Source organism: Apteryx mantelli, chromosome 33, assembly GCF_036417845.1.
Source record: "Apteryx mantelli isolate bAptMan1 chromosome 33, bAptMan1.hap1, whole genome shotgun sequence".
Classification (NCBI taxonomy): domain Eukaryota; kingdom Metazoa; phylum Chordata; class Aves; order Apterygiformes; family Apterygidae; genus Apteryx; species Apteryx mantelli.
Genome location: NC_090010.1, coordinates 2,292,213 through 2,301,323, shown reverse-complemented (window position 1 = coordinate 2,301,323; position 9,111 = coordinate 2,292,213). Strand labels below are relative to the sequence as shown.

Below are 9,111 nucleotides of genomic sequence, written 5' to 3'. Positions count from 1 at the left end.
GTTTAAGAGATATAAAATTGCTTATAAGCAACACGCTAAAATGGGAGATGACATTCCCCATCCTTGGACATCCTAGTGACATCCTTGGACATCTTTGTTTACCACCCTGTATTTCAAAGCATAGTGATATCTGATGTCTCTTCTACAGCTAGGGAAAAAGCATGTTTTGTTGATGCATCATTACAATAATGACTTGTTCCTGCCAAAATGTGTCTTCAACTTAAACATGCCAAGGGAATAGTTAGGTTGTTACTGCAGTAGGAGGAAAGAAATATTAAATAAATAACTTGAAGAAACTGCACAGAATTGCTGTATTGCATGCTCAGCCGTATCCTAGCATCGTATCTCTGGTTGAAGTTTTCTGCCTTTTGGTCTGAGAGTTTGTCACAAGGCTGTTAATAAAGATTCCCTGTTGCATGCTTCTTCGGTCCTGGCTGAGTTCCTTGTCTGTGCTGCTCTGTGTCCTTGGATGCTCAGGAGCTTGGATCAACATCAGATGTTATCATCTTCCTCCTGCCTCCAGTCTGCTCTGTGATCCTGGTGTGTCTCCCCTGGAGCAGTGTCCACACCATGAGCAGAGCCACGGATCAGGATTTAGGAGCTGTGGGGCTTGCTTCATTCACAGTCTTTTACCTTCTGGGTGAATTCTATCTGCCTGTTTTGCACCAAGCCCCTGTCTGCACAGTGGGCCGATGGGACCAGTTCATTCAAGCACTTAACTTCAGCCTGGTCCCTGATCAGGGCTGAAACTAGCTGAGCCGAGTTCCTCTCTGGGGCACCCTCTGCCTCTTCTGACCAGAGAGAAGCAAGACAGTGGAGTAGATGCCTGTCTACTTTTGGCCATCTTCAGATGGCCAAAGCCAGGAGAGGGGAATCTGGGCCTTGCTGCATAAGGACTGCTCATTCCTGCTTCTTTTTTGGAGAGCCCGGGGGTGAGAAGGACTTTCCGTGGGGTCATTTGTGCTTTGGGGCTGTTAGCCCAAGCAGCACTCTCAGCTGCTTGCTGCTGGTCCCCTTGCAGGGCCATGGGAGGGAACGGCCACGGGGCAGACCTGGGCCGAGCCCTTCCTGGCGTTGCTCTTGCAGTGGGACTGGCCAGGTGAAGATTTTGTGGTCACTGAGAGAAGCCATTTCCTCCAGGCTGAGGATGGTTGTGAGGCGGCCAGGGTCTCTAAGACACTTTGCCTGTGGCAGAGCCGGATGCTGCCTGGACCCTGTCGCTCCAGTATCCAGCACAGTCCAGCGACATGGGGCTGAGCCAGCACAGGGCGAACCTGTGTGTGGTTTTACAACAGATGCAGAGTTATTGGCAGGAAGGGGAGGCATCTGATATGCCCAGCAGAGCCGTGTTATCAACAGCCTGGCACACCCAGCTCGCGCCTTTTATGTCCCGGGTAAAAAAAAGGAAAAAAAATCCCCTAACGTTAGTGGAGACAAAGAGCTCAAAGAAAGACTTTGCCCAGAAGTTTTTGGCAGGAGGCTCCACTGTTTGCTGTGGTTCGCATGGCTCTGCAATATTTACTGGGACATTGCAGGTCTCTCTTAACCAGAGGAGAATAGCAGGGCTCTGGCGCTGCTGTTTGAATCCTTGTAGGAGCACGTGCGATTCACAGGGCTGCAGCTTTTCTACGTTAATGGAGCAGCGCACACTGCATGGGGTGGTGCTGGGAGAAAAGGGAGTCTGTGCACCTTGTTCTGCTTTTGTAGCCACTTCAGGGAGCCCCTCAGTGAAGCACGTGATTTCTGCTGATTTCTTGGATCTGGTTCTAGCTTGGTCTGGGGCTATAAGTGGAACTGGTTGCAATTTAATATCTCTCATTCAGTGGCAGTGTTGATGTTACAAAGGCAAAAGCGGCCTCAGTCAGCATGAAAACAGGTCTATTCAGTCTTACTGACTGCAATTTCTGCAAGTCGGATACAGAGAAAAATTCAACTTCAGAAGCAGCTTTACCATTGGTGAGATTTTGGGACGTCCAGACAAAGAAGGCACACGTGAGCCGGAGAGGCCCAGCACCTGCCAGCTCCGGACCGCTCTGCCATGAGAGCTGTTATCAATATCACCATTGCCAAACAGCAGTATTTGAGCTGCTCTCAGTACTGACACCCCTCTTCTGCAGGAGAGCCATAATCCAGCTCTTTTCACTTGTGCCGAGTCTCTCGGGTACCAAACTGCACCTCCTCCTGCTTGTTCGAACAGCAGAAGCTGAACTTCCCAATGGGTGGGCAGGACTTCACTGCCAAAGAGAACAGAGACAAAAAAAGAAGACTCGCGACGTGGGAGCAAGCAGGCCTCAGAGGCGATCTTTGATTTTCCATAGCACAGGTTGTCCCGTAGGTCTGGGCAGGAAGCTGGGCTTGGCATTCACAGAAGCACGTGTGCAGGGAGGTGACATGAGGGGTAGCAACTTCAGGTGGTTTATGAGCTTGGGCTAGTTGGAATCAACTGCCCATATAATGAAGAGGGTAGCGCCAATCAAATGTAGTAAAAAGCCATAAAATAACCTACAAAGCAATATGTTTTTGGCCTTCCTGTTTTGCCTCAGTGATTAAGAAGGGAGGTGAGTGTCTGGAATGTGCATAAAATCATGCGCAAACGAAGGATGTTTGTGTTGGTCTGGGGGTGCAAGGCCAGGAACGTGCCCAACCTGGACATCAGCATGACCTCATGGAGCTCGTGTGGTTAATGGAAGAGCCAGGAATGATGGCTCAAGATTTTAGGGGAAGATGGAGAGTTAGTAAGCTGCCCTGGTTCTTTCTCTCCAGAAAAATGGCCTAGCTGAGCAACGAGTTCCTGCTGGACCATCTCTAGTGTTTCAGTCTGGGCTGAGTTATAAGATGTGGCTGCGATGTGATATAGACATGCGTTGTTGCAATAACAGGACTGAGGTCGTCTCAGTGCAGGTTATCTACAGGCGTCGGAGGGTTTTACAAAGGAGGTAGGTTCTGTTATTTGCTGCTCCTAGAGGGAAACTGAGGCAGGGGAAAGGGAGCTCGTGTGCAACCAGGCCTGGGAACAGCAAGAACACATGGGGTCTGGCCTTGAGGAGTTCCTGGGCAACTCAGGGCAATCAGTGATGTTAAGGGGACTTAGGAATTTGATAAGAAGAAAAATTTCAATTAGCTTTATACAAACTGCTGCATTTAGTCAATAGCCTCTAAAAGGGCTTTTATTTTAGGGAGTTCCTGGGAGAAAAATCGTTTGGGGCTCTTGCCTGTCCTAATGAAGACATCTAACCCAACAAGTGCCCCTTTCCCTAGCCTTGCCAGCAGCCATCGGTGTTGCAAACCCCCAGCACTGGGTGAAATGAATCCTCCTTCTTGTGCGCAAGTGAGAGGAAGAAGAGACTTGTGGGTCTTCTTGAGGGTGCTCTGGGGGAAAGGCTTATAACCCCTCTCATTGCACAGTTGGACACACGCATGGAGAATAGATGCGTAGGTGGTTATGGGAGATTGTCGAGGTGCGGTCCCTGGGTGAGGAAGGAAGTGCTGGGAGAGTTTTGCCAGGGGACGGAGGGCTTGGCGCGTGCCTGGTTTAAAGCCCTCTAAGCACTGGCAACTGGTCATGAGATCCTGGAGCAGGGGCAGGAATTAATCCTCCTTCTCCCCAAACGAAGGCATCGCACAAAGGTAAGTGAGTTGCTCTGTCAGTTTATTGGAGATGCGAGACTAACACTAGGATAGAAGCCATTGACGAGCATCACTGGCAAAAATACATAGAATCATTAGAAACAAATCACCTTCTCCTCTTTTTGTTCCCAAATCTCAAATAGGGTAAATGTACTTAACACTAGCGGTTCAATGTGCTATGCACTGGAGGATTAGAAAAGCAATTGGAGCCGATCTCATGTGTTTAAGGTTGGGTCTGGGTCTCTTGAACACGATCACAGAGGAGTTTCAGGTCCCTGGGTCCAGTTCGATGGATCAGCCTGTTCCCAAACTGATAGTGGACTCTAACCTACAGCATAAGGAAATGAAAAGAACAGGTCTCGTAACAGTAATGAATGTTGCAGGCAATAAGCAATGCAGACGGGGCTGGGAAAACAGAGCAGTGTTTTCTTCATTTGCTGCTAGCAAGCTGCTGCTGTTATCAGGTGGTGAAGTGAGGACCCTCCTTTCAAACGCTTGTGTTTAATATTTCACCCTATAGGAGGTTGTAGTGGATGTGAATTTGACATTGGAGCTATTCCCGCTTGCAGCGCTGTATCCTCCTGCGGAGGTACAAGGAGCGCAGGCGTCTCCAGAGCCAGTGACGATGCTTTTGCTGCAGACCCCTCCTCCGGTCGCTAGACCTCTGCTTCTGAATAGAGTTCTGCTGCTGGAAGAGTAACTACCACCAACGCATGGGTCAGCATCACAAGTGATTCCTCCCTGAGATCGGCACACAGCTGCAAAGGAAGCATTTCAGCTCAGGGTTTCCATCCTACAGGACAGATCCCACAGGACTGGTAAAAATAGGAATGTGTCTGGTACTTACAAATATTCACAGGGCAGCCACCGTCTATGTACAACCTAGGGAGATGGGGAAAATGAAGATGTGTAAGAACCAAAGTCCGTGTTTACTGTGCATCCCTAAAACTGGCCTATAATGGGTGCTCTTGGGATGCAGAAAGCTGTTGGCAGGCCCGGGGAGTGATTTTGATGTACCGTGATTCAGCTGCTCAGCTCGCGTCTGTGAGGAAATTTTCCCCGAGTCCAGCGTGGTGCCAGAGCAGAGAAAGTTTTCGCTTTGGCTCTGTGAGTGCAAGTGTGAGCAAGTCCTAGCCAGAGGCCTTCGCTCCATCTCCTCAATTAGCTCGCGTGTGAATATGTACCCAGTCATTTTGGCTGGGGAGGCAAAGGTGGCCAGGCGTGATTGTGGCTAGGAGGCTTGGCTGGGCCTTTGCCTTGATAAGACCCGAGGCTACACAACGCATCATCCTTATTCATGCCAGTTCTTCCACTTAGGAGAAAAGCTAACTGCCCAAGTTCATTAGGAGCTTTTGACTTTGTAAGGCATTTGGGCCCACTTTTGGAAAGTGTCACCTCCTAGGACACTGGTCCTTAGTGGGATTTGGTGCAAAAAAGAGGTGATGACTTATCAGGCAGCCTGTGAAGAGTTGTAGTGGTGTTAAATATATTACTTTTTCTTACTTGCAAGCATTTTGCGGGATTGTGCTCACCTGCTCTCCTCTCCCTCCAGCAGCTTCCTGTAGGTAGCGATCTCGATGTCCAGAGCCATCTTGACGTTCATGAGCTCCTGGTACTCGCGGAGCTGGCAGGCCATGTCCTGCTTCGCCTTCTGCAGAGCTGCCTCCAGCTCGGAGAGTTTGCACTTTGCATCCTTGATGGCCACTTGCCCATGTTCCTCTGCTTCAGCAATGGCTCCTTCTAGTTTGCATCTCTGGAGGTAGGAGATATTCATTATCGCCACTTATTTGCATGTGCTTTGAATAGTTCAGAGCTGTTGAATCTGCCTGTTTGTGTATTCATCCATCTGCACTTTGCTATGTTTGGACTCTATAGATAAACCACTAACTCTAGGATGTTTCTCTCTGCTTAGCTTTGGTGGATGTGTTGTCTTCTCACTACAGGTCTCTTCTGATGGTAGTAAAGGGGTAAAAGTTATTAGTAGTACTAGACCGTTATTCTCTGTCCATACTCTATATTACCAGCAACAGAGTTGACAGCTGACATGTATTTCATCAAAACCGTCTTTGTTGTTCCTTTGCTATAGTAGAGGAGTTTTGGAGTCCCATAGCCTAGGAACTGGAATTGATACATTATTGTCACTGAGTCATCCTTACCTGGGCTTTGGTGTTTTCAAGTTCTCCATTCAGTCTCTGAATCATCCGATTCAGCTCCATAATTTCATTCTTTGTGTTGCGCAAGCTGTCGTCATGTTTGCCAGCGGTTTCTCTCAGTTCCTCATACTGAGGAGAGAGAAAATGCAATGATTATAAATAATCAGAGCAAGGAGATGAGTCAGCAGTGAAACCTGCTGTCTGATCCTGGATCTTTAATCCCGGATCTTGAGCTTTAAGGCACAAACCTATGTCACTAGGGGGAAAGGAATGACTCATTTAGACTGTAGCTGCTCTGTGTGTGGGGACAATAGGAGAGGATGTATCAACACATTGGGAAAGCACAACAAATAGCTAAGAAAACAGACTATTCAACCCAAATATGGAAATCTGAAGAAGCAGGTCCTTCATGGAAATGGTGCATAAAGTGGGAAGTGTTTTTCTAAGTGTTCATCGTGACTCACCTTGCTGTAGTACCAGGACTCTGCATCAGCCCGGCTCCTTTTGGCAATGTCCTCATATTGAGCTTTGACATCAGCAATGATGTCATCCATGTTCAGGCCTCGGCTGTTGTCCATTTGCACAATAACAGAGGTGTCCGAAATGGATGCTTGGAGCTGAGCCATTTCCTATGAGTGGCAGCAAAATTGTTAGTCTGTGCCACAGGTGCTTTCTCTGCTCATTTCCACTGCGTGGAGACAAGAAAATGTGTTCTCTAGTTATTGCAACTTCAGCCTCACTGCAGAAACCCAAAAAAGGATTTCTGATTTAATCTCTGGCATCTGCCATTACCACCCAAATTGAAGCAGATTCCTTAGGATCTTGTCCGTGCAATGCAGGAGTAACTCATTTGAAATCTGTAGTTTGACCAATGTACACAGAGGGCAAGAAACACCAAAAATCTCCATGAAGTTAAGCGATGGGCCATGGGAGTCTAACTCCATGGGGCCCCGTAAAGAGGCCTGGAGTGAAGGGAAAGGAAAAGGAAAAGCCATTACCGTCTCATACAGGCTCCTCAAGAAGTTGATCTCCGGGATGAGGGACTCCACCTTGGCTTCCAGCTCAGCTTGGTTCATGTAGGCACAATCCACATCCTGAAGCATGCCAGAGAATGGTTTATGAAATGAAGGAGCATTCTGCTTAACACCAGCACGCAATGGAATTACAAACTCTTAGGGCTGCTGTTTCATGGACCTAAATTTACCATGTTATTAAATTGTTTCCCTCTCTTATCCTCTTAGGCACAAGAGGTGATCCTGGGCACAGAAAAGAAGACACGGTTTTGACTAGCTGGGGTACACAATTGGCCAAAATGACCAGGCTGAGCTAAAACTGACTCACTTAAGGTGGGATTCAACTCATTTACTTCCAAAAAGTTGGCTTTAGGTCCCTCTAGAGTCTCTGGAGAGAGAGAGAGGGAGGCAGTCTTTCCCTCTCTCTCCAGCAATATTGGCTACTCTTCGTGTTAAAAGCTGGAAGGAAATGTTTGAATTGGTTTGAAATGCTCGTACCTTTTTGAGCATAACATACTCATTCTCTGCACTCATTCGCTGGTGAGTTTCCTCTTCATACCTGCAAGGAGAAGAGAAAAGATAATTTGGCACCTAGTCATTAAGCTTAGACAAGAATATGGATCTAATCCTCCACTACCACCTCCAAATGCTTAACTTCAGCATGAAAATGAACTGCTGATGCAAGTCATACGTGTACTTCTGGAGGAGATCTTACAGTCATCTTGTGCAGCCTTTGCTATCCACAAATTAAATGAGAACGGTTTTAGCCCTAGTTTTGGAGCCTCTATCTTTTTTACACTTACTTTTTCTTGTAATCTTCCAAGATATCCTGCATGTTGCTCAGTTCTGTTTCCAGCTTGGCTTTATCACTTCCCAGAACATCCAGCTGCTTCTTCAGGTTGCTGATATAAGTTTCAAACATGGGCTCAATGTTGCTCCTGTAATGTTTTTGATCCTGCAGAAACCTCCATTTGGTCTCCAGCACCTTGTTCTGCTGCTCCAGGAATCGGACCTGAAACCCAGAAGTAAACCATGCAAAGTGTACCAACTTGTTACGCTGATGACATAGAAGAGAACAGTTACAGTCCCAGAATTGGCAAAGTGAGAAGTGAAATCTGAGTCAGGCAAATGGAGAAGACAGACATTTAAAATCTGTTGAACAGCAACTTTTCATGAGAAGGTTGTTCAGAAGAATGTCTCTGCTGTTATTACATAAAAAGCACTGGACCCCTCTCAGTTAGACTTATTGAAACAGCACTGAAGTAAACTGAGGTAAATCAGAGGCAACTCAACTGAAGTTTTGGGTTTGAGTGGCATAGAAATGGAGCAAAGCTTGATGTTCTTTTTCATTAAGGCTGCTTTACACCACTCTTGAAACATAAAACTTTTCTCACCTTGTCAATGAAAGATGCAAATTTGTTGTTGAGGGTCTTGATCTGTTCCTTTTCCTGGTACTTCACAGACTGAAGGTTTGGGTCCATCTCCAGTTTGAGCGGCCGGAGCAGATGCTCGTTGATTGTGACCTGGGCAATGGGTGTACCGGCCCCAGAGGCTCCACCGACCCTGTAGCCAAAGCCAGCGCCTCCGTAGCCCAACCCGATGCCGGAGGTGCCGTAGCCATACCCATACTGCAGTGGGTGACAGCTACTGATTGCCATCCTGGGTTTGCAGGCGGCATTGCTGCCAACGCTCCTGCTGCTGAAGCATCCCAACCCTCGGTACCCAGCGCCACTGCCTCCCCAGCACGAAACGGAGCTGATGGTGCATCTCTTCATGTTCCTCGGGATCACAGCAGAGCAAGAACCAAAACTCCTCAGACCCCCGGCTCCAGAGTGGACATGGTAGGATCGGCAAGACATCGCAACCCGCTTGAACAGGAATGAAGGCAGAGGGAGAAGCTGAGTGCCTGAGCAGGAGGCAGCGGATGTGAGCTGGCCCGGCGAGAAACCCTCTGGAATGAGAACTAGAGCTTTCACCTTTTTATCTCCCAGGCGAATGGGCTTTGGCTGCACAACCAGCCCAAAATGACCATTTTTAAAGATGTTTATGAGCTTGGGGTGTTTGGTAATAGTCCCACTTGACTATTTTGCTGAATAGTGACTTGGACTACTCTTAAATGCATACCTAGTGTTCAGTTATAGGCTGCGTTTCTAATTTGAATGGGAGGGAATCCCTGGTCCTATAAAAACTGCATTTGCAAACCTCCCTTTTTTATAGTAAACACAGAAGAGGGAAGCAGAACCAATCTTTTGATGTTTGTAGGGCATTGCGAGAGAGGGAGGGAGTGCTGCTTTGCTTTACAAGTGAGGAAAAAGGAA

General features: G+C 47.6%; 1 protein-coding gene across 1 annotated transcript; it reads right to left on the bottom strand.

The window, feature by feature from the left end:
- Window positions 1-4,128: 4,128 nt before the first annotated feature.
- On the bottom strand, window positions 4,129-9,111 carry LOC106495071 (keratin, type II cytoskeletal cochleal-like). Its single transcript, XM_013955466.2, has 9 exons — window positions 8,188-9,111; window positions 7,597-7,805; window positions 7,292-7,352; window positions 6,779-6,874; window positions 6,245-6,409; window positions 5,784-5,909; window positions 5,160-5,380; window positions 4,475-4,509; window positions 4,129-4,385 (listed from the first exon to the last, which is right to left on the bottom strand). Exons 1-9 carry the CDS (start codon window positions 8,650-8,652, stop codon window positions 4,129-4,131), a joined length of 1,635 nt encoding a protein of 544 aa, XP_013810920.2. The 5' UTR covers window positions 8,653-9,111.